The sequence below is a fragment of the Cricetulus griseus genome, chromosome 5, assembly GCF_003668045.3.
Source record: "Cricetulus griseus strain 17A/GY chromosome 5, alternate assembly CriGri-PICRH-1.0, whole genome shotgun sequence".
Classification (NCBI taxonomy): domain Eukaryota; kingdom Metazoa; phylum Chordata; class Mammalia; order Rodentia; family Cricetidae; genus Cricetulus; species Cricetulus griseus.
Window position 1 is genome coordinate 49,448,162 of NC_048598.1, and position 26,623 is coordinate 49,474,784.

The 26,623-nt window shown below is 35.3% G+C and overlaps 1 protein-coding gene across 3 annotated transcripts in view; it reads right to left on the minus strand.

The window, feature by feature from the left end:
• The window catches only part of Kcnt2 (potassium sodium-activated channel subfamily T member 2), a 339,295-nt gene that overhangs the window by 201,897 nt on the left and 110,775 nt on the right, over window positions 1–26,623 (minus strand). For all 3 annotated transcript variants that reach the window (XM_035445603.1, XM_027417432.2, XM_035445602.1), the window contains exons 4-8: window positions 19,412–19,460; window positions 16,897–16,956; window positions 8,261–8,335; window positions 7,064–7,147; window positions 1,989–2,083 (exon numbers count right to left, since the gene is read on the minus strand). In XM_035445603.1, the coding sequence (XP_035301494.1) occupies window positions 1,989–2,083; window positions 7,064–7,147; window positions 8,261–8,335; window positions 16,897–16,956; window positions 19,412–19,460 (363 nt within the window). The remainder of the gene's footprint in view (window positions 1–1,988; window positions 2,084–7,063; window positions 7,148–8,260; window positions 8,336–16,896; window positions 16,957–19,411; window positions 19,461–26,623) is intronic.

The following is a 26,623-nucleotide window of genomic DNA, read 5'->3' on the forward strand; positions in this document are numbered from 1 at the left end:
AGCATGTAGACAGATGAGTCCAATTCCATTACAATGACTGGAAAAACACTTCAGCACATTTTCTGGAAAGAATGGGTCAGCAGCTTAATGCTTATTTCAGTTTGGCACCAAGCATGTATCCCTCACAGACAGATGCTTAATAATAGTACTTTGTAATGTTAATAACTGTGATGCCTACATGTGTCTTAGAGCTAGATAGCTGCTTTCTAAAACAGGTAATTTTAGGGTTGTCGGGTTCATTAAGAACATAGCCAGGGCATCTAAATATAAGTTCCTGTATTTTCAAGGCTCAAATTTTCAAAGACATATTAAATTTCTGCTTTAAAGCTGTGGGCTGTAATACAAAATATAATAAATATGTGCACACACAAACACGTACACACACCACCACCAGAAGTATACTTTAAATAAATTATGTTTTTGAGTGTTTCCCTGCATGTGTCTATATAGATCGTGTGTGTACAGTGCCCCTGGAGGTCAGAAGAAGGTGCTGGATTTCATGGAACTAGAGTTACTTGGCGGTTTTGAGCTGCCAGGTGGGTGAGGAACACGTGCTGTTATAGTAATGTCCTTAAGCACTGAGGCACCCCTCCAGCACCAACTATATTTCTGTTATGGTCTTAAAGACCAAGCAAGAAAAACAATGTATATTTCTGGCCTAGACATTCAAAGAAGGATTATAACACAAAATTTTCATTAACAGTAGTTACATTTCTACATAGTCCAAAAGTATATTTTTTATCTTTATCGTCATAAAATGGTCACAAACTACAGAACAACTGTGCTGCTATCCCTAGACACAAACATTTCTTTACTAAATTCATTTTACATCATATCTAGAAACCATTAATTTTATTTTTCCAGCAATTATCCAACACCACAAAAATCAGTATTATATTTTAATTTTGTAAATTCCTTAAAGTAAAAATTGCTATTGAATATAATGCTATATTTCAGTTAAGAGTTTTTAGTTACATTGCAGTAGAAATCACTTAATTGAATAGAATTTTCAGTATTGTGTGATGGAATTTTAACATTTCTGTGGATTTCATTTAAGTAGTTAGATATTTATTAAGGAAATCATAAATGCTTTCTTTGAGAGATTAAAATATGTATAAATTTTATATTTAGATATCAAATTAAAACACAGAAATATGCAATAGACATATCTAAAGTCTATTTAGTATTAAACACAACTATTAATACAAAATAGCTTATAGATATATACCCAAGTTTGCATATACACATCTAAAGTAATGTTTGTATCTAGCAGATGTACCAAATGTATGTATATATTGATTGTTCCTACTTACAAATTAGCTTTTTCTCATTCTAAACACTTTACAGATGAGTACAAACAGACTCTACAACTTCTGTAAAGCAGACACTATTCTGATCATTTCCTGACTGCTTTTTCTCTTGTAAAAAATATCCATGAATCCAAACATATGATATAACATGTCCCATAGGAACACTGTAATGTTAAATATGACTTCTCGAAAAAACAATAACCTTAGGACACAAAATAACAAAGTGCCAGGCTTCATACCACCCTGCCAAGACTCCTGTCACTGCATTCCACCAGGTCCCACACTAAAACATCGTGCAGACAGAGAAGTGGTGTCAGGGGAGTAATGGGCATTGACAATATCCTCAACAAAGTTTCTTCTCTGAAGAAAACAGAGAGGTGCTGCTGCTTATATGTCAATGGTTTGAAGGAAAAATGGATCTCTGACAAGCACAGCATGCAGGCCAAATCTTTGTGATTTGGCTGTTGACAGCATCTGAGTAAATGTCAGTTACAGTAAATCTCAAGGTCAAATGATACACGAGCTCTCTTCTTTATAAAACTGAACAAGATGTTATTTCACTTCTGTAGGTGAGCATTTCTTTACATTAGTCAAATATTGATGAAACTTTTAAAATACAGTTTCTCATAAAAAGTGAAATAAAACAAAACAATTAGAGGGTATTATATATGGTCTTACCAAGTGAAGATAAGGCATAGTAGTGTAGATATCAAAATCAAAACTTGATTGAACATTGCAGACTGTGTTCGCTGAATGGCTCTATGAAGATCATTCTAGAATAATAAAATGCATATTTCAAATTTCGATGAACACTAAATATACATGAGTTTAAATACTAAGTATTCTGTAAATTTAATATCTATAATTAAATTAATTTAATAGTATATTTTCATTTTACATGGATCTAGATGTAACTTACAATACAATTATATTACAAAGATAGACTATGGGAAGACCAACAAAGCACTAAATTGTAGCTCACTTACATTACAGCAAACAGATTACAAGTTGCATTTATTACTTCCAGACATACCCAGCCTGCTATAATGGTACAGTACTCAAGAGCCTAAGAAAGGGGAATTTTGAGTTCAAAACCATTTTGGGCTGCATACCAACAGGCCATCTCAAACAAAAAGGAAAGAAAGAAAGAAAACAAATAAATAATCACCTCTTCCAAATTTAATGATCTCATGAAAATACGCAGATTTTCAGGAAAATAATGTATCAGTGAAGGGAGCAAAGAAAGGAAACTGGAACTATTATTAAAACTCACTAATGAATAACTACACAGACGAGAGCAGCCTGTCACATGGGAAAGAAAACAATTGTCTATTAATAAATACTAATGGTGATTTCAGTAGTGTTAATATTAAAAGGTATATGAATGAAGGTGTAATATGTTGAACAGACACATGTAGTATTCCCCAGACAATAAAACTTTTAGAAGGAAACCTGGTAATACAGACAAAAATATTAAAGCATGTCATTTTTATTCTGTGTAATCATAAAATAAGTAGTTACAGAAAAAAAATCCAAACTTTAATCCTTTAATCACTGAAAATCCTAAGAGATGGACATTAATAATTATATATATATATATGTATATATATATATGTGTGTGTGTGTGTGTGTGTGTGTGTGTGTGTGTGCTTACTGTAAAAATATGTTTATTATATAAATAATGGACTTCTTTCATTATTAGTATAAAATATGCAATATGAAAATAGTTTAAAATGATGTCTAAATAATAGTTTTAGAAGGACTGATTATTTCTACAATGAAGTATTTAATAACATAGCACTTAACACACTACTTACTAGTATGTGACAATTTCAAATAAAAAATTGAATTGCTTAATTTCATGTATGACTTGTTTACATGTATCAAACAGAGTATGGAAATAATTGAAAATATTGAATCAAATGGCAGTATTTGTTTCATATTTTATTCACAATTTTCTATTAGTCTCAAATTTTTAACAATTCACTTTTATCCACCTCCTAATCAGGGAAGCATGACAAAATAAATGTCACTAATAAAGTGGTCTCAGTTCATTATTTTAGTTTTCCATAGTGCATTAAGCCATGACTGTTATGAGAACAAACAACTGAGTTTACTGACCTGAATTTCATCTCTTATTCTTTAAATTCTTAGAGCAGATGAGCTAATGATCAGAAAAATAATCTATGACTCAACATCTAGTGAGAGCTGGAAAATCACAGCACAGGACAGCAATGGCATGTGAGACATAAACTAATATTGCTACCAGTCTATTTCTCTTGAATACTGACTAATAGTTCTTGTCATTGAGGGGTTATTTTTCGAACAGCTAAGTACACAACAATTCCCAAAGATCGATACGATTCTGAGTGCATTTTTTTTTCATTAGCAATTTATTTAGTCAAATGGTAATTCTTTGGGGTAAGCAAGACCTCAGGAGCCACTCCATGGGCCATGTTCACCCACACTTTCCTCCATTGGCCGTGTGCTTTTCTGAGAACTGTGGGTTACTTCACGTAAGTATTTAGGAACACTCTGCTGGATGTGCCCAAATTTTATTCTAATAATTCTTTGTTTTCAATGCTTTTGACATAATGTCTGCTTAAAGGTCATTTAAATGAAAAACGAGTGTTAACACTAACAAGTGTAATTTTCCATGAAATGCAATCAATATTATTAAACCACCCACACACCAGACACAATATCTTGCATGTCGTGTGTGTGTGTGTGTGTGTGTGTGTGTGTGTGTGTGTGTGCGCGCGCGCGCGTGTGTGTGTGTGTGTGTGTGTGTGTGTGTGTGTGTGTGTGTGTGTGCGCGCGTACATACGCATTTGGATAACATGGAACCTCTTTGAGCGCATGTGGATATCATGGCCCCTTGTGTGAAAGTTGGAGGACAACTTGCAGTACGGTCTCTCCTTCAACCATCTGGACAGAACTCAAGTTCTCAAGCTGGGTGGTAGGAGTCTTCACCCACAGATCCATCTGACCGGCCCACTAGTGGAATTCTTAGAATATGGATTCTTGATGAAGAAATAGGTCATTGGGGACCTTGACACTTATAGTTCAACCCCATTTCCTACTTTCTCCCAACTTACTGACTACAAAAACAATGAGACCCATCATACTTCATCCTATCATACCTCCTCTACCATGATAGAATAGCCTTGGGAACTATAAGTCAAATAAACCCTTTCTTCAATCATTTGCTTTTTTATTCAGGTGTTTGGTCATAGTAACAACAAAATAAACAGAAAAAAAAAGTGAGTTCTCAGAAAGTGGGTTTGTTGCTCTGATAAATCAGATAATGTAGAAGTTATTCCTTTGTACTAGGATGCAACAAGATGTGGCCGAGCTTTGAATTCTGGGTCAGAGTACTTCTAACATGTTTTAAGCAGAACATAATGGGCTTTTCTGGTAGCAGCGTGGAAGAACAGAGGCTCAGTTCACATGACTTCACAGGGGAACAAGAACTCTATAGAGAACAGGGCTAGAGGCCATTAGTGTGGAATTCTGAAAACAAATCTAGAAGCATGTTACCTACACACTCATAACTTTCATGAGACTGAATTTGCAATAGACCAATAGGTTTACTATAAGAAAGTTCAAGGCAGTGTAATATTCAGGTTGTGACTCTGTTACTATTGACTTCTTACACAGGTTTCATTGAGAAAGGGCAACAACTGGAGCAGAAAGATGTGCTCTATTTAATGTGTCATTTGGCGGTAAAGTAAATGAACTTAAAGTCAACGCCTCGGGCGCTGAAAAGCAGCTGCTACTGCTAAACAGATTAGCACCATCAAGAGCAATCAAGTGCTCTCCCTAGGCTCAGCACACAAACAGCTGTTTTTCCCAGCTTGGAGAAGGCAAAAATTTGCAACCTCATCAAATAGTATGAGTTTTGCAAGCATGCAGGATACAAGATTGAGGGGGTCACATCATCTCAAACCCGGGTTTTAAAGGACTACTATGGCCAGGAAATCCAAGGCAGGCATGGAGTCTTTAAAGGATGCCATGACAGGCCACTGAATGAAGCTATAATAGTGAAGTTTGGATTGCAGTGGAGAAAGCCAAACATAAGAGACGGCTGGACCCTGGCATGTCCGCTAAGAAAAGCTGTAGCCATGTAAGGACCAGCTCAAGAGAGAGGCTATGTGTGTTCAGGTGGTAGCCATTAATATCAGGATGGTTATTTGACCTGAGCTATTTACAGTACAAGCTTTAGGACATGAAGCTTCAGAATTTCACATTTTCCCCACTAGGCGTGGTCTTACATTGGTAAATAATTCTTTGCTTTAGCCATTACCCTTTGTGAAGGGAAGTACTTAACTGACATTGTATATTAAAAGAATCTTTTTCAGGGACTCACAGTTGAGAAAGTGCCTTGGAATTCAGAAGAGTTTGGACTTTGTGCAGTGTTGGAACTATAACAAAGACAGACTTTTGAAATAGGAACAAATACATTTTGCTTACTAGGAAGTCATGAGCCTATGTAGACCAAAGGCAGAATGTTGCAGTTTGCATATGAAATGTCCCCAAAGACTCCTGTGTTTGAACACGTGGTACTCAACAGGTGAGAGAGCTTAGGAGGATTATGAGCACTTTAGAAGCTGAGATCTAGCTGTAAACCTTGGGATTTAATGTCTCCTCCCACTTCCTACCCACTGTCTCAATTTCTGACTCCAAAACAAAATATGCCCAGAACTCCACACTGTTGCTGAAATGACTTTCATGTAGCGATGTAGCGCCTTCCCTACTGTAGTGCACTGGATTCCTTGGAACAGTAAACCAAATAATTCTTTCCTTCCTTAAACTGTTTTTCGTTAGAGCAAAGTGCCTTATTCCAGACACACATTAGCATTGGAATAAATTAATGAATGCCTTAAAACTTGCTTGTAAGTACTGAAAACTGTGGTGAACACTTTCAGGTCATAGGTATAAATGATTCCTTCCAGAGAGCATCAGCCTTTGATGAGGAAGACTGCAGCAAAGCTGTGAATTTTGCATGTGTTTCTCCATATTAGCATCCTGGATTAAATATGCCACTCAGCTCAACTCAACTGAATCTAAGAGAAGGACCACAAATGACAGCTACTCATTCTGAAAGAGCCTGACAAAACCCCACATTTTTATGAAACTTGAAATTATTCACAATTCATAATAGACAAAAACATTCCTAAACCATAACAACTTAGGAACTATGAACCACATATGCATAAAGAGACAGCCTTAATAATGAAGGGTGCTCCTATTCGGAGGGACTATCAAGCATTTGAACCTGTATAAACAACAGTTAGTTGCTGGATTGTTGACTTCAAAAAGCCTGAACCATTTTCTTTACCCATAACTGAACCCTTGGAATACTAAGGATTGCAAGCATTTTACAAATTTTCATTCCTATTTGGATATAGCAGACTAATCATTTACCTTTCATTAACTGTGATATACTATTTAATTATGTATGCTATATAGTACATTAGTACATAGCAGTAGTTTACCACAAAACAGTTAAATAAAACTATTTTGAGACAGTTAATTATGGTAAAAGTTTTTAAATGAAAATAATTAAAATTTCAATAACCTTGAAATTGAATAAATTGTGTATATTATGTAAACATATAGGGGTAGAAGAAATGGAAAAAGGGTTAGACAAGAGGCCAAATAATATTTTTGTACTGAAACATTGAAAATAAGTAGGACATAGTGGATGCTTTAAAGATATTTTTGCTTTGAATTTTACTTTTATTACTTACAATCATATTTTCCAAGGCATGTTTGGCAAGCCAACAGTTTAGAAAAACTGGGACAAATAGATTCCTTAAGGTAGGCCAGAATATCTGAAAAACAAGCAAAAACTAAACTTTTATCATGCAGAAAGAAATTATATCAAGAGGTTAAAAAGAAACACAGAACAGAATAAAAGTCAAAAAAGAAAGAAAGAGAAGATTTAAAACAGTGCCAAATACTCAAGTCAACACTAATGAATGGTCTTTTATTCGTTGCTGAAGTCTTTCTTAGGGAAATTATTACAGAAGCATAAAGCAAGAGGTTTCAACAGATGTCAGATGTAACCATGTTGAATCTATTATTAAATCTTATAATGTGTTTTTTACTTTGCTGTTCCTCTACCTGAGGTGGTAAAGGTACAAGAGGAGTCTTTTATAACATATCACTGTCTTCTGATTCAGCCACTTTAAGTGATGTTGAGAAGCTGCATTCACTTGTACTGATTATTTAGTTAGCTTGTCATTTAATCTAGTTCCAGGTCTCTTTGGATAAATCACTCCAATTAAAATATAAGAAGTGAGGGGCAGTTCCAGATAATATCTACTTATTTCCCATTTTCTCCAAACAAAGTCCAAACAGTTCTAATTCCAATAATTATTGCTATATCAAAATGACATCAGAAACTAATTTTATTAATGGCAGACTCAGAGTTATATATGTATGGGACTACAGTGGAAGCATAGAATTGTTGCAGGAATGGAAATTCAGAACTCTGAGGAGGCAGTGGCTATGTGGCTCTCATTCACATTCCTACTAATTAAGAACTGAAGTGGATACATTTTATAAGCAAGCTAGAAATGAACGTTCCCTCAGTATGAGGACTGTGGTAAATATTTCAAACTATGAGTATCTATTTTTAAAATTTCACATTACAAATAATGTAATTTTGAGGATCTTTAAACAATACTGACATCTATTCAAATGAGACCTCTGGATAAACTGTATAAATGTTTGAAAGGTTTCATTTTGCTATTGTACTAGAACTTACTAGATTTCATTTAACTATGCAATTCAGACATCATACTGACTTTATTCTTCTTAAGGAGCCAGATTATTATCAAGGTATGAATCCATGCTTCTTAGGCTATATTATGTAAAAGAATTTAGACATAGAGAATTTATCAAAATCTAATGATAACGCCTTTGAAGATGCTGGGACTTACTGAGATAATGAAGGGGACCGCATTGATTATTTCCAAGATGAATGGGATTCGTAAAATCTGTTCCCAGATATTTCCCTACAAATAAATGTTGAATAAAAGCAAAAGTTAGAGAAGTGCCAGGACTCAGAATTTCCTTAGTAATATCAAAACTTTTATTAAAAGAATATTGGATCTGTATATGAATGCAACAATAGCTTATAAATTAATTTTAAGCAGAATTATGCTCTTCGGTTTTGTAATGTTAGAACTAAAGTAGGCCAGGCAGAGTATTTATAACATTTGAATACTAAAATATGCTCTAAAAGAATGTACTAGTAAGTAAAGTATGTTAAGGGGATCTTAAGGTAAACTGACACAATTTATTGCCACTCTCATAAGTGTTCTAGGTCATTGTCATGCAACACAAGTCTTTTGTAAATCACGCTTATTTGTTAAATCTACTGGTTTTTTTTTAAGTTTAATCAAATATAAAGAGCCATTTAATCATGTATATTCTAATCTCCCAATCTACATTGTGAAACTAATCAAGACTGAATATGTAATTTTCAGAGCTCAGTTAATAATGAATATATGGGGTCTCTTAATTTCAAGGAAAGCTATGAGAACATTGAAACAGTTACAGGGATATTGCTGTTGAAGTTGACCTTGATATTTAAGGTTTGGGTATGGCCTGAATGTGCGTGCCATGTACGAAAAGCTGTATAGAGACTTAATGGGGGAAATGAGTCTAAGGCCCTGGTAAGCAGGGGTCGACATTGAAGGGGATAAATACTGTATTTGTGGGATCACTGTGAATTCCAGCAGGGGAAGATTTTCACAATCAGAGAAAGCCTTGCATGTGAATATCCCTGGCTTGCTGTCTCACCTCTTATACTCTCCAACACACACTTCCATACCATACTGTGATCCAATATACAGGCCTCTAAAAGGGGACCCTTGTAGTGGATCAGTACTGATCCCTAGCATAGGAATGGACTTTGGGAGCCCATCCCACATGCAGGGATACTCCCTGAGCCTAGACACAAGGGTGTTGGCCTAGACCCTATCCTGAAGGATATGACAGACTCTGAAGACCCCCTACAGAAGGCCTCAAGCTCTCTGGGGAGCAGAAAGGGTATGGGAATAGGTAGGGTGTTAGTTGGGGGCTGGAGGGGAGAGGGACTGGGGATTGACATGTAAAACACTCTTCTTTCTAATTAAAAGAAAAAAAAACAATGATAAAATAAAAAGCCAAATCCATCAAGCTACTTCATAGAGGACTCTCAGACTTCAGGACCATATGACAGAGCCACCCCTTCTTTGTGAAATACAGACCAATACAGTATCTAACAGCAAATCCTAAGAATGTCCTCAAACTTTTAATCCATGAAGAGGTCCATGCGTTGGAAAAACAATTGCCCAAATTTTCCAATTATCATATAACATTAGATATAAATGAGGTTTTCAATATTCCTTGAGGTTGCAATTGCTCAGTGTATTGCAGTAGCATAAGTATGTCCCTGCTCCCAAAGCATTGTGCTAGATCATCTATTTCCTAGGTGCTAAGATGTTAAAAATCTCTGTCACATTAGCTCAGAACCCTCCGTCATAGCCAATGTGGTACAGGAGGAAGCAGGTGGGGGATGGGAGCACACTGAGATCTTTTCTGGAAAAAAAAATGTTATGAGTGAAATGATGCCTTTCTCATCACTTCGAACTAAGTGAAAAAGACTCAAAGGAATCACTTAGCTTCATGCAGACTTGAAGCTATATTTAGTCCATGCCTAACACATGAAGAAAAAGAAAGAAAGAAAAAAAAATGAGAGCTAGGCTAAGAATAAGACACAACCCCTTCAATTATGACACTACTTTTGGGGGGAAGGATTCAATACAGAAAATAAGGAAGGAAACTGATCCCTTTTTAAGTGGTTTTTCCCTCAAGAGCTGTGAGCCTGAGATGACAGAGGACTGCAGCAGATGGTGGCCTCAGGAGCCTGAGATCTTCCCTGGACTCTAAGAAGCTAGTCTGAGGCACTGCATGAGGGACCTTCAGCCAAAGCCCCAGCAAGGCCACGGGAGCTCTCACAGAGGAAGAAGAAGCTCTTGCAGTATTCATTCCAAAGAATGTCAGATCAAAAGGCTGTGGAGATAGTGACCACATTGCCTATTGACTTTCTTCTGCTTTGGGGCCCCAAGTCAGGTGGCAGCAGAGTGGAAATGGAAGTGGGGATGAACACCACAATGTGGGTGGTCTGAACGAGGATAATCCATGCTCTGCATGCAAGAAAACTTACAATTATGCATCAACTGCTCCTTCCATCCAATTTGCATGGACCAACAGGAGGGTGTATGGATTTGGACAAGTATAGGATAGCCAGATTTTTCCCTACTGACACTGACTTGGTTTTCTCCAAATAGGCAGTTTTAACCGAGTTTACTGATGTCAGGTTATTTTTTTTACTTTATAGGGTAATATTTTCTATCAGCACGTAAATGATTACTATTCATTTTCCTAGTCCTTGTGACACTGGACAAATTCAATTCATGGTAATGTCTCCTGACATTCACCTCAGTTTAACACATGATGTTTTAAAATGATTTTTACTTGAACCACTAAAGATGCCTTAAAACTAGCAACTTAAAACTGATTTGGCTGGCTTTGTTTCTGAATTAACTCCTATACTAGGGCACAGGTTTCTTTCTAAATTTCTGTGTTCCTGTTGTCGAGAGAATGAAATCCAAACCCACAGTAATATTTCATGAAGACTCACGATTTTAACTCTGGCTACTAGTTTAGCCTGTAGTTAGAACGCTCCTCTCTCCATTCACAGATTCATCCATATTAAATTTTACAGTTCCCTGGACCTGCCAAGCACTTTCCACTTCTGAAACTTTGTTTACATTTCTCCCTCTGGATGCTATGTCTTCCTCCCACGCAAGGGTTTGTAGCATGGATTGTTCTTATTTATGTAGTTACTAGGACTAAAGTAATTAGACAAATGAATAACTGAAGTTGCAATGATTTTATACACCCTCTTCTTTCCTTAAATGTAATGTTTTAATTTTTTAACTGAAATAAATATTCCTTGTCAATAATCTATGTTAAAAGTCCTTGAAAGAAATTTGTAATTGGAAACTTCCGCAGATCTAGGTAAATAGGAATCACTAGATGTGGAAACTATTTTAAACAGAAATTTTCTAGAAGATTTCAAAGTTGCCTACCTGCATGTCATTCTAAGGGCTTTTATCTATGCTTTAGCTATGACTTATAATCAACAATAACCTGTGACATCCAAACAGTTTATCGTCCAGATCAATACCCTGTCTTTGAAATTCTGACTCAGGTCAAATATTCAATCCACTATTGATTTCTTGAAATCATAAATGCAATATGTCCCAAAGCTAAATTTATGCCTTGCTCCCAATTGAACTCTCTCCCTGTAACACAAATCAAGGTATCCTTGAGGATACTATTACATTATGTTTCCCCATACCACACAAATGTCATTAAAATTGGCAAATCAAACATGAAATTTTCCTAGTTCATATTTTGGTTTGTTTTCCCTCTCTCATCTAGTCCAACCTCCATTAGCATCTGTCCACCCATTCCTGCCCACAACACTTTTCCTATACAAGCTTTAACTGTATTATAATACCAAACATACATTGCCAATGTATCCATCCAGTATACCTTCATTCTACTTACTTTAAAACTCTTCAATTATTCACGTTTTAACAAGAAAAATTCCTATTATAAAGTAGAAGGCACTATCTCATTTGGTGTATCTTGAGCACTCTGTATTGTTTAATTTCACTTTCATTACATGTAGGGGTGTGTGTCAGTATGTGCATATGTGCACTTGAATATGGGTGCCCAAGGAGAATAGAAGCATTAGATTTTTCTCGAGTGGGCATTACAGAGATTTTTGTGGACCACCTCACTTGGGTGATGCTCTACTTTGGCAGAGAAGAAAACACTCTAAACCAAGAAGCTATCTCTCTAGCCTTCTACCCTTATTTAAAAAGCCATTCCAGCTCCCAAGTAACTTTGATCCAGAAAATGTGGCATAGTGGGTGCCTGTGTATACAAGTCTTCAAGAGGTCTTCCTTCCTGACTTCGTTGTACATACTAAATGACTGAGAAGTTTCATTGTTCTTTTGTTTCATTTTGATTTGTATTTCTTGCATCCTCCTGGCATCAGTCGCTCTAGGAAAGACATGGCCCAAAGGCACGTGTAAGGTTTTGATGCAGCTAGCACACTAGAGTAGATGTTAAAGCACATACAGTGATTTTACATAGACAAGACAAGATGCTATCATCTGTTTCTCACAGAAATGCCACAAAGGATGAAGTTCCTAAATAAAGACTAATTACATTATGCAGGCCACATCATGGCTGACTCATTGTTCGTGTGTGCGTGCGTGCGTGCGTGTGTGTGTGTGCTGCAGCAACTGAATGAACTTCCCACTGAGGACTAATTTCTGTGGTCAAACTTTATAGAGGAATAATGTGTTTACAGCTACAAACAAGCACATATATATCTTCAGTTTTATTCAGTTTGCTTAATTCTTATGCCTCAAGTGATCATCTGAAGTAAGCGATGCACTCACAAATTATCTTCACTAAAATACTTAGTAAAACAAATATAGAAAGATCCATGATTCTCACTTGCCATTAGGAATTCCCAGTGGACCTGCATCATAAGAATACACAGGACAAAATTAAATTATGATGATAAAAGACATCATGCATTGATGGAAAACCACCAGGCAGAGAATTAGAAACAATATCCAAAGATGAGCAAAGTGCCTCTTGAAATCATATCAAACACTTATTTCACCTTCATGATAGGAACAAAAAGCATTTTTCTCCTTCTAAGAGATAACTTGCTATCAAGTCCACATGTGTAATGCCAGGTTATTCTTACTGGCAGAGTTCAAGAAAATGTAAATAAACCTTAATCCGATCATTTCAGTTACTATGGGCATGGTGGTCCTTAAACTGTAGCAAAATCCATGACAGAAAAGAAACTAGATATTATCAACAAGGACAGCAGAAATCAATTCCTAAAAAATACTACACAAGTTGCAGAAATATGGCAACCTAGGCATTCTAAAGCCCAGTCTGAACCTGAACCTTGGAATTACATATAAACATTTTATTCTTTGTGTTTGTTTGTTTTTGAGATTGTATATTAATTATATTTCTCCCTTCCCTTTCCTCCCTCCAAACCTTCGCATATAGCCTTCTCCAACTCACCTTCAAATATATGGCCTCTTTTTTTCCATTGGTTTTATTGCAATTATAAAAGTACTTAGAAATACATATATATTTCTTAATGCAACCTGATGGGTCCATACAATGTTACTTTTGAAAGTATGTTTACAGGGCTGGTTGTTTGGCACTGGACAACTGATCATAGTATTCTTCTCTGGGAAGGACCAACCTCTCCCACTTTCAGTTTTCCTCAGTTGCCTGTAGTTCTTTGTGTAGGATGAAAGCCTTCTGGGGTTTCCCACCTCCATATGGACATTCTTCTTGTTCAGCTCATGGATGGGCAGTCTTGTTGATAGAATTTACTGGTAGTTTCTGATGTTACTGGGAGACACATCTCACAGAGAAGTCCCTCATTCTCTGGCTCTTACAATCTTTCCTCCCCCTCTTCTGTAATGTTCCCTGAGCCTTAGGTGTGGGAGCTAAATATTTTGCTCATAAAGGATAAAAATAAGAATGCTTACTTTGCAAAATAAAAAATCTGATCGTTTATCTTCTGAATAGATTTCAAATAGTATATAATAAAGCTTACAGCATTGAATCTATGATTTGCAATATAAAAATTTCAAATGTCAAGGCATGGAAAACAAACCAAAGTATTTAGATATCCTTGAATCCATTTAGAAAACACAAGGTTTATTTTTTTCAGATAAGTTATTATGCTGCTATATTTCTCAGAATGAATACATTTTGGTGTAATTATGGAACAAGTAATCACAGCCTTAACAAAAGCTTCTAGGTATAATGAATTTTTATTTGTAGAGGTTTGAAAACCAGGCTGATGTTTGTTTCTGTTTCCCTTTGATTTAATGAATATGTATGTATAAATAGAGTTCTATTTTAAAAGCAGTTGACAAAGACTTAGAGGGTATTTATGGTGCCAGTAGAATAAAAACTTTAGTGTTAGGCAATTATTGTGAGTGTTTTGCCAAGCAGTTATGAACATGAATGGAAGGATTAAATGAGCACAGACCTACACATCTAAATAAAAGAAAACAATGTTCTTCATGCCATGGATTTTAATTCAATATGTACTAATTTCTACATGTTATTTAAAATTTTGATAATTTTGTTCTGGGTATCCATGAGACATTATACTTATTTTAATTGTTTAAAACTTAATTCTTTCTCATTGTAGAATTATGCTTGTTTAATACTTTATTTTTGAATTTTAAATATATAAATATCAATATATTTATACAAATACATACAAGAAATATATGTTCAGTGCCTATTCACATTGCTATCTCATACCTTCAAATATCAAACAATATTAAATATAGACAAATTTAAAATGCAATTAAATACCATTTTTCCTAGCCTGTCTTCTACTTTTTAAAAATCCTACTTTGGAGAAAGAAGCACATTTTAAATTCTTATTTATAGGCTATAAATTATTACCAATTATGATATGACAGACTCTGGGGATCCCCCATGGACAGCCTTACCCTCCCTGGGGAGCAGAGGGTGGATGGGGTGGAGGGATCGTGGGGGATGGGAAAAAAGGGCAGGGAGAGGGGATTGACTTGTGAAGCAAGCTTGTTTCTAATATGAGCTAACAAAAAATAATAATAAAATTATTACCAAATTATTTAATTTATTCATTGCAAAGAAGTTATGCAATACTGTACTGGCTAGGTCAAAAGAGTTCATGCATTTGACTAAATTTATAAGAGGAAAAGAAGATAATTAATAGAAATTTATTCTACTGTCACAAATTTGTTTTTATCTTTTCTATTTCCTTTGTAACTTTTTGGACTTTAACATCTATTGCTCTTCTAGCTAAGCCATTAAAGTTTATGGAGGTCATAATAGGAATATTATATATCATCAAGCCCTGTCTGCTAAGCCTTAAACTGTTCTGCTCTCATTTTGTCAGTGATAGGAAGTAATTAATTATGAATGTCATCATCATATAATTGCAATGGAAAATTATCCTGAACCTCTTTGTGTATTTTAAATGACTTCTTTAATCAGAGATGGGAGACTTTTTAGCAAAGCAGAAAAATAATTTTCATATTACCTTTAGTTGGAATTGGGAGGAAATAAAGAGTCACAATGTATATTAATATTTGTCTGTTATGTTTCTTTAAATAAGCATGCACAAATGAAAGAGACATGACCGATAAAATGAAAAAGCCCACATGCCTACTGAGTTAGATTTAAGTTTCCTATGCCTTACATTCAACATTCACTACACAGCTGAAGATTAAACAATTTTAAATACAATTCTAGTTTTTCTATTTGGCACTTTAGGTGACTGAGAATCTGTTCATCAGTACAAACTTACAGTACACATTCTCTGCTTGTTTGTTAATTTAATTTCATACATTCTTGTTCATCAGGTTTCACTCAGAGAAACTGATACTATTTTCTAGGAATTTTAGATAAGACTAATGAAAATTTAAATAGAAATAAAGTAGACCTATAAGAAACAGTGACTGGGTTTGTAAGTACTAATTGATCAAAATTGGGGTTGAAATTTAGGAAATAAATACTTATGTTGTATTCTTATGTTGCTCAGTGTGACATAAAGCAAAAGTAGTACTTTCTATCTCCACTTTCCTTTCTGTCTTCAATTGCTATGTACTCTCTCTAAAACCTAAACGGTGATGAGCTCCATGCCTCAAGTCCTTGGATTCTATTTTGATGTTTATTCTTTACCTGAGAATTCTCTGACTCCCTTTATCATTTCTGTGAACATGACCAGAGTTTTAATGAAACATCTAAAGATGACAGTCTTCACTCTCATGTATTTTAATATCATGCCTTTCTGTCCAGCACCAGGTCACAATCTACAAAACCAATTCTGTTCAATCTAGATCCTATCTACATCCTTTCGTTTCCTGCAACCATCAACACTGCTTCTTATTTTTGATTTATGTTGTACTTATTTGTGTAATCTCCTATATCATCCCATTCTCTAGATTTGTAAACCCATTGAAAAAACAGGCCATGAAGTGTAGAGTTCATTAAATAGGAGCACTTCATAAATACTTGATAAACTGTGCTAACCAAACAGAACTTCACCAGTAATTAAAATAATTTATTAAAATAAGCCATAAAAGATACAATTGTTTTTAATTTGTTTAAGAGATTGAAAACAATAAAAATGAGTACCATTCCACTGCCTCAATAGAAGCATGCCTATAATGGGTAAGTAAACACACAGGAATTAGTGAAGTACTTCTAAGACACCAAGAAAATCCTAAGATATTACTGCAGTTTTTTTTTTTATCACATACTAGAGAGGCTCTGAATAATTAAAGTGGTTTAAGAAGAGCCTGCCTTATCCCCAAGTCTGAATTATAAAGAAAAAGAAAATGTGGTAAATGTTAGCAGTGAGTTAGTTTGCAGCAGAAAACTAATTGGACTGTCTTACCTTATAACTGAGATAACCAAGGAGTATTGTTTCAAATAGACTGATCAATGCCACAGAGACCTAAAAACAAATTGGAACCTAATGAGAAAATGTAAAGTAAATAAAATAGGCTTTTACAATGTGCTATTAACTGTAAATGAGTATGTGAGAAGGTATACATACATATAAATATCTGCATATGGTATTTATAGATACACACATATAAGTGGTACTAGTACTTAAATTTCAATCAGCAGGTAAAGAGAGGGACACAATATTTTACCACCTCATGTTTTCATAATCTCACATATTTTTCTATTTATTTATTCATGTATTTATTTATTTTGGCTTTTTAAGACAGGGTTTCTCTGTGTAACATCCCTGGCTGTCCTAGAACTCGCTCTGTAGACCAGTCTGGCCTGGAACTCACAGAGATCCACCTGCCTCTGCCTCCCGAGTGCTCAGATTAAAGACTTGTGCTGCCACACCCAGCAATTTCACATATTCTTAATGAATATTGTTAATTCCTTGTCCTAAATATAAATGTGGGAGTTAAATATTCAGAATGACGAAAGTGGGAAAGATCTATAAAGATTAGGACCACACATAATTACTTTTCCCAATAACGTCACTGTTTAAATGAGTATTTCCCTTCAGAAAATCAAATACATTGTTCAAACTGAGTGCATGGAATAATTTCATCTACTTCAGGCAATATATAATTGCCAACATCCTCGAATATACTGCAAATGGGCCATTTCAGTCATGCAAGCTATTTTGAGATTACATAACAATTCTGTGACCAATTGTGCTTCTCAGATTCAAAATTCTGGTTTTGTGTCATTTGAGACAAGAGCCTTTCTTTGCTTGCTCTGCAGTATATGCATTTGTTACTGTTCCTGTCAGGACACATCAAAACAGAAAAGTAGGTAAAGAAATATGGAAATTTTTCCTCAGTGACGTTTCATTTACTATAGAAGTGAACCATAGTATGTTTTCTTTTTGTGATACTGAGGAATTGAACCCCAGGCCTCTCCAATTTTAGGCAAGTGTTCTCCCACTGAAAGACATATCCTGCCTTCTCATTAGTAAAATGGAGATGAGAATGAAATATGCAAACACACAGGAAATGAGTCAAATAACTATACTTGTTGTATAATTAAGATTTAAAACACTTTAAGCCTTGGTTTTTTCCTTGTGGTTTTACATTGTATTCCTACTAAAATGAAACTCTTGAATTTAAGTGAACTGTAAATGTTAGCACAACGAAAACAGAGGAATGTCCACCAATGCATGTAAGATCTAGCCATGCACTCAGGCATGTAGCTGGTTATTTTTATAGTAGGAAGCTAAGAATATTTTTATTTTCTCCACATTCTTTCATGTTTTTCTCTGCTGTTTTCTAAAAGCATATTGCTACATGAGCTCTAGAAAACTCTAACATGTATTTTACTTATTACTAAGAGTAGAATTTAAATTAAATAAAAGAAATTTCAGGAAACTATATGGCTTTGTGAATTATTAATTCATTCTAAATTTTTATTAAAGAATTATATAGGATTTATAAGAGAGACTATAGGCCTTATTTTAATGGACAGGCATTAAATATTTGGGAAGGCATTTGGAAAGGATATTTGTATAGCAATTGGCACTGCATGAGAAGCCAGTGTAAATCAACATAATTAAGTTCACTTAGTTGTAGGTATCATCAAACAACAATTTCAAAATCATTCACTATCATACATTATGTGAAAAGTAGAATTTGCATGGCATTTTAGAGCACTCAAACTCCTGATCTAGATAGAAATGTACTAAAAGTGAACACAGGCAATGAATCATAAAATTTTTCCTGCAACCTTCAATTCTTCTTTATGTTATCGACCCTAACTTCCATTTAATTTGCCCTTTTAAGAACTAACAAAGCTTTTTTTAAAAAAAATTCTATATCACATAAACATAAGGAGAAGTGACAGGATCTTGAAAAAAAAAAAGAAACTTCTGTGCACCAAGACTAATAGAAACAATAATTAAGCCTAGGCGGCTGACTCTTGGGAAGCCTGGTCTATAATTGAGACATAGACAGTTTCATCTTGTCTAGGGTTTTACTTTCTTAAGACTCCATTGGCCTCTAAGCTTATACATTCATTTACTTAATTCTCCCACATTCCTCCAGATAAAAAGGACTCACAACTGTGGTGTTTGACCTTAAAGGATTTACACAAGCGAGTCATGGATGTAAAGTATCTTGGAAGACAAGGAGGGTTGAAATACTGCTTTGCTTTTTTGTTTATTTACCTATTTTAATTTTCCAACACCCTCTGATGTCTAATGCAGATTGCAAGGAAAATCTCAAAGGTACAATGCAAGACTCAGGAAAACAAGAAGAAATAAGTTAAAATGTTAGCCTATGATGTACGTTAAAGTTAGCAAATATGGCAAACTCAACTTGAACATCAACAGTGCACTTCCCAATACTGTTTCTCTGTGAAATATTAATGAATCCAGAAATATAAGAATAGAATAAAATTGTACTAACCTGTAAGCCCCATAAAGGTAGACTTCTGTTAACCCAAAATATGTGAGACCTACAGGAAGAAAAATTAAAATGTCGATACTTTTACTGTGAAAAAGTCCATTTGTTTTAAAATTTTAATTATATTTGAAAATATAACAGTAGCAATTAGCATAGAAAAGATAATACAATATAGAAATAGCATGAGAAATATAAGTATAATGTCCTGGATACAACATTTTTACTAATATTAATTTATACCCAATAAAAACACATCATATTTTAATTTACTTTTATATCACTGTTAATAGTAAATGATAAATAAAACAAGCCATTATTTAGAATAATATGTCAGGATAGGTACATCTCAAAATCCAAAAAGTCATTAATGGATCTTCTAAAAATGCTAAGACTTTGTTATTTTAAAAGTATTTGAATAATGCACAATGATCAACATAAACAATCAGAATGAAGACAGTAACTAAAAGTCTAAAGTACATGAGTAGCTTATATTTGCATTTCTATAAAACACATTTAATTGTATAAAAATCAAGGTGACTAAAGTCAATATAGACTATATGTAAGAAGATGTCCTTCTTACATATAGGTGAAATAATTGTTCTTAGGTGTGTTCTTGAACTGTTAGTCTTTCTGATAGTAGCAAACTGTTTAAACTCTGATGAACACTGGAACAGAGATAACATAGCACTTATTATACATGTAATTGACTGAACTGGGAGTCATTCAGAAAAATAAAATCTACTAGGAAAAGATGAAAACTATTGCAATTGCATTTTTCATGAAATGAACATAAATGTCTAGTACAGCCAAAACAACCCACTCTTTGAAGTCATGCAAAGTGAGAAGTCTCATAAAGCATTAAATGTGTTTCCAAACACTGAAATTCCTTTTCATAGTATGTAGAATAATAAAGAGAGCCATAAACTCTTCCAATTTTGTTTACTTAAGAAGTTTAAGAGACTGCAGAAAGCCACTGTGTTGAACATTACTACATAGTACTCTTGAGTTTCACAGTGGCACATCTATATGGCTAAATGACCTCTTCAAATATTCCATCTAAGGATTTCCCCTCAAAGTCTGTTGTCCTATTACCATTGCCGATTTGAGAAAGTAGCCTGGAGTCTGTTGTGTCTGCTCTCAGACACTCTTCTCTGCATTTTCTAGCACTTAACCCATTAAGCAGTAAACCACTTCAGTACTCCCCACCAAGTACATGTAGAATCAATCTACTTTAATCTTCACCACACTGACACTTTCATCGAAGATCCTCCCCATGGGGGCAAGGCAACCCACTCTGAGGTTTTCAATTTGGCCCTTTTGACACCATACTAATGTCTAAAAACTGTCAAAATCAACTCATTTGCCATCTATAATTTTTAAATTGGAATTGTAGTAATTTTTCATTAAAATAAAATTTGGATCAGATCACTCTACCATACGTACCTTTTTAAAATAAAAATTAAACTGTAACATACATGCAGAGTGCCTAGGTCAGTCCCATGCAGGCTACCTGTTTGTCAGTTCAGTCTCTGTGAGCCCCTGTGAGCCCAGTTTAGTTGTTTCTGTGGCTTTTCAAGTGGTATCATTGATGCCTCTGGCTCCAACCATCTTTTTTTCCTAAGCTCTGCCTATTATTTGGCTGTATGTTTGCATCTGTTTGTATCAGTTGCTGGATGAAGCCTCTGACGACAAGTGGGCTAGGCACCAATTCCAGCACAGCAGGTAGAAAAGATAGACAGTAGGTAGAATGTTAGTTATATGGCTGGCTTGGTTTCCCACTTCTTCTTGTGGGATTCTTAACAGTGGGAGCAGGACTGTCACTGACACTTTTATTGGCTTTTGAGACCCTACTTCTCATACTTGCCTTGCCTACATGGTGAGGTGCTTAGTTTTATTGCAAACTGACATGCCATGTTTTGTGGAAGAGTGGATTGGAGGTTGGGGACAGAGTGGGGGTGCAGCAGAGGGACTGGGAAGAGAGGATGGAGGGGAAATCGTGGCCAGGATGTAGAAGGAAGGAAGGAAGGAAGGAAGGAAGGAAGGAAGGAAGGAAGGAAGGAAGATAGGAAGGAAGGATTAAAACTCTTGAAATGGAAGTCTTTGGCCGTTTTCTGTGTGGGATTTGCTCCTTCCTCACTCAAGCCCATTTGGTGTGTTCTCTCATCTCTTAACTCTCTTCAGAATCGGTTACTCAGGGAACTCTCCGAAGACTTCCTTACCAATGCTGATAATTCGTCTCTTTCGCTTTGTTATTTCTCAAATTTCTCCTGCAACTCATTATGACTGAAATTTCATATTTATTTGAAAACGTGGTTACCTAATGGCTATTTCCCCCATATTACAACATCTACAACAGCAAATGACTATGCCTGTTTTACTTACTATTATAAACCTGGTACCTCACTGAGTGTAAACACACTGCAGATTATCCAGCCAATATGAATGATAGATCGGGTCAACAAAAGACAAAGCAATAGCAGTGACTTCACCATCCTTCACCAAACAATTCTTGTATTTTCACTAACACTTGAGAAACAAGAAATAAAACAAGTATGAAAGATAAAAGGAAGATATTTGTTCAGCATTAGCTCAGTATTCATCAGTGCATGCAAAAGACAGGGGTGCAGAGATGGGTCAGTCGTTAACAGGGTTGTCTGCTATTTCAGAGGACTGTGATTCAATCCCAGTGCCCACACAGCAACTCAGCAGCAGGAGATCTGACTACCTCTTCCCGCCTCTGAAGGCAACAGGCACACATATGATGCAGAGACATACATAAAGGCAGACCACCCACACATAAAATAATAAAGTAAAATTAAGACCAAAAATTTAAAAATTAATACAAAAGACAATAATTTGGCAATAAAAATAAACTGCTAAAAAGAACACAGATATTTTGAAAAATAATTGATAATTATCATGGCTACAATAAGCTATAGTTATATCAATGGAGAAATTTTTAAGGTTGTGATTGTTTCTTGGAAAACCATAGAAAGAGACCGTGGAATACTTAACACTTCTAAATTGAAATGAGACCTGAGAGCATTATATCATGTAAGTTTTATAATGTACTTAAAGGACCTATAAATCTCTAATACATGATATGAAATCAATGTTTTGGATCAATTTAATATTAAATTGAATATATAAAAGTGTACTTTTTGTAAAAAGCTAGCATGAAAACTATTCTTTGTAAAATTGATGTGTCATGGAGAAAAATGAGTTATTAAGCCTACAAATTCCTAGATAAACCCCAAACAAAGGAGAGACAAAATCAGATCTGACAGCCACAGTAAAGTGACACAGAAAGCTTCAACCCATTGATAATAAAAGTGGAAGGAGAGGAAAAGTAATAAAATATTTATAAATAATATTTACTACAGTAGTACTTGTAAGAGGAAAGTAACTGGAATATATCTGACAACCCAACAACCAGACATCATGATCACCAAGATGGCAAAGTAATTCATGAACAATGACTGCTATTCACATACATGGGCACGTACCATGTGTGTGCACACAGAAAGAATCCATGTGAATTCAACACCAAATCATAAATAGAAAACAATTACACTTTTTAGAAATACAAGTAATTGAAATGAGACAATAAAAGAAAATAAGGAAAAGTAAATGCACATAATTTATGCTTAATCTGACTATGCAAGTAGGCCATGCATTAAGCACTATTAAATTAGAAGAAGAACCATACCAAAAGGAGCAGAATCAAATTTTAAAACCTAATTCCATACAGGTGCAGCACCTTTTCCCATAGGCTTCTCTTACATGAAGGACCATAAATGCCCAAAGTACCAGATGAACTTTGGCATGTGAAGTGAGTTCCAGGGGGTGGCATATTCAGAGCAAGTTAGCTTGTGAAGCATAATTATGGACAGAGTCAAAGACAAGCTCAAAGAGCTCTTCCTAGTCCTTCAAATTACTGATGAATACCTGTCTGTACTCTGCAGTGCCTAAACCAAGCCATTGAATTAAAAACTCCCTAGTCCATAACATATAAGAGAAACTAAGCACTTGGTATAGTACTAGGCTTACACTGCTAGGACATTCACAACTTACTACTGACCAGAATATAGAAGCATTATAGAGTCTGCTAGCCTCCATACTAGAAAAGTTTTTTCAGTAACAGAACCTTGTAAAACCTAAGAAATAAAAACCCTAACTCCAAATAATACAAGCAATAATTTGGCATGTCAACGATGAACCTGCTTTTGAGAAAATAAACCCCCAGAGGCTTTTGATGTGCCGGCTGTGACAGAGGTGGCCTTCATTCATTGTGAACATGCTTCCTCCCTTCCCAAGCCACCTGAGCCAGACACTCATCTCAGTGCTGTCAAAGTCTGATGATATGACTGAATCTCTTGTAAGATACTTCTCTGAAATTCCAGTCAAAATGAAGTTGGTTAAGTTTCAAGAATTTTAAAAGTCTTGTTTCTTCTTCATGAATGTAGGCATTATTATCTATGCTATGATACCATTGTGTGTTTTTTGTGTGTATGTGTGGTGTGTGTGTGTGTGTGTGTGTGTGTGTGTGTGTGTGTGTGTGTGTGTGTGTGTGTGCGCACGCGCGCGCGCGTTGTAATATATAGAAAAGTTTTCAACTTACTGGGAATATCAGCATTAGACATTTTCTTAAGAAAAAAATTACATTTCGAGATTTTGTGTTCTATTAGTTGGTGCTGTCTGAATCTACACAGTAGCTACATGGGGAAGAAAGCATGGCTATATTATAATATTCATTTCTATAGATAATCAAATTTGAAAAAAAGCTGGCACCTGGTTGTGAAGGTGCATACCTTAAAACAGCACTCGGGAGACAGAAAAAGGAGGATCTCTGTGAGTTTGGGACAAGCCTGGTCTACAGAGTGAATTCCAGAACATCCAGAAATATAAAGAGGGGCCCTGCCTTGAAGAAAAAGAAAAAAAGCATTGCCACAATTCTGTTTGTTCTTTGAATACCTGTTGTCATTAGATAGGAATAATCTTTTAAATCGTATCACACCAATGTTATATTAAGCACCAAGTGCAAATTCAAAAATTTCCAAAGAACCTTCAGTGCCCTTTCCAGAAGCTCCAACAAAACTATGGGGAGAAATAGTTTATTTTAGCTCACAATCCGAGGGTTAATTTTGCAGAAGCAGCTAGTCACACACACAGTCAAAGCAGGGAGAGAAGGAGTGTTCAGCTGGCTTTACCCATTCTGTACAGCCTAAGACTAAAATCAAATTACTGTTGCCACCCACAATGGGCAGGTTAACATAGCCCAATTAACATAAGCACAGCATCATCACAATTGCTTACAATCCTTTATTGAGGCTTTCTGTCTGGGTGACACTTGATTGTTTTGTAAAATAAAACTAACTGCCAAGATGAGCTTGCTGACTTTGATCCTGCTGCTTATTACCACTACCACTGCCAACAATGATACTAACAATCAGAATCGCTTAAACATGTTCAAAAGTCAAAACAAGGGTGTGTATTTAGATAACATTGAAATGGAAGCTTCTACAGACCCTGAGGAAACATAGCTCTTCTTCTCATATCGTCCATAAATACACAAAGCAGTCTCCTACACTACAACCTTGAAATCCTTAGCTACACACCACATAAATCAATGTTTAAAGTATCCATGATGTCAAACATATACAGTAAAAGTATTTGCCTGTCTTTCTGTTCGCCCATACTGCAATAGCTTCATATCAGTTTGATTCCTGGGAGAGGCTTAAAAATAAAGCAAAGCAGCTCAAAATATCTCCATCCTTATCAGGTCATAACTATAATTAAATAAATCTTGTTGTGGAATTAGCCTCATTATTTTAAAATAGAGCCTGTACCCATAAAGGACACTTCTGTTTTTCATTAACCAAGACTGCATTGACAATAGAACTAAACAAAACAGTGTACTTGAATTGGAGACATAAGTTAGTTTATTATGGTTTTTAATTACAGTAATCTAGTTTTTCAAATGTATATCCTCTGTAATTATGACTGAATATTCTTGGTAATATTACACAGAAGTTAATTGTAGGAAACTTTGTTCTCTTAATGTTTCCAAATAATCTAATTGTATTCTGCTGTCATTTCACCAATGGCTTTTTCCTTTGGGAGCATCCTTTATGGACGATTTTGAAATTTTCAGGTCTCTCTGATGTACATTCTATTCATAAATAACAAAGTTTTAAAAGCAACTTTAATATTTTATATAAGGATGCTTTGGAGGTAGTATTTTAATGACACAAAGACAGAAGCATGTAATAAACTCTCGGTATATACTGACATCTCTAAACATTGCTCATCATATAATCTTCACTGGAAACACATCAGTAAAATTTGTGGGCATAATTCTATTAGCAGAGAATTCTATCAACAGAACTCCCAAGACCTATGATAAGTATGAGACAGAACTACAAGACAACATGGCTCTTGATCTCAGCAAACTTCTAGATAAGACAGAGAAATGGATGGGAAATGTAAGAACAATGCATTAGGGTGTCTAAGAGAAATATCTGGAAGTTGTGCAGACAGTACTACAGAAGCCTCCCAACCAGAGTAGAACTTGGCTACAGAGAACGATGCCAAGTACGGACTTCATATTTAAATATTAGTCAAAGAGTTGATATCCTGGGGGTTCCAGGATCACAAAAAAAAGTTTAAAGGGATCAATTTTGAGTTGCATATAGGGAAAACACATTTCTAAGAAGTCTCAACATAAAGGCAGGCACAGAATATCCTAGTGATTCTAAGGAGGTCACCATATAGACTAATGAAGTGACATAAGCAAGAGTTAGAATATAAAGTTATGTCATTTTCACATCTGTTCACTCACTATTTAGAAAATGTCTACTGTTCACACTGCCAGCTTCTGCAATTCAGACAATGACCTATGTCTATCCTAATACTCACAAAAACTCAGGAAGTATAGTGAGCAAGAAAAAAAATGTACAATATGTAAAAGGCACTAAAGAAAATAAGCAAATGTTTCTGGAGATCTTATAGGGACAAGAAGCCCCATCAGCCAAAGCCTATGTGAAGCTCTGGAGCTGGATATATGCCTCCTGTGACCTAAGAATACAAACGAGGGTCAAGTCACTGTTCAGTAGGAATTACCACCAGCAATGGAGACAGAGGTGACTAGGAGGGATTTTGAGGATATTGTTCTTCATTGTGGAAGGGAAGAAGAGTACAGAAGATGGTTGGAAT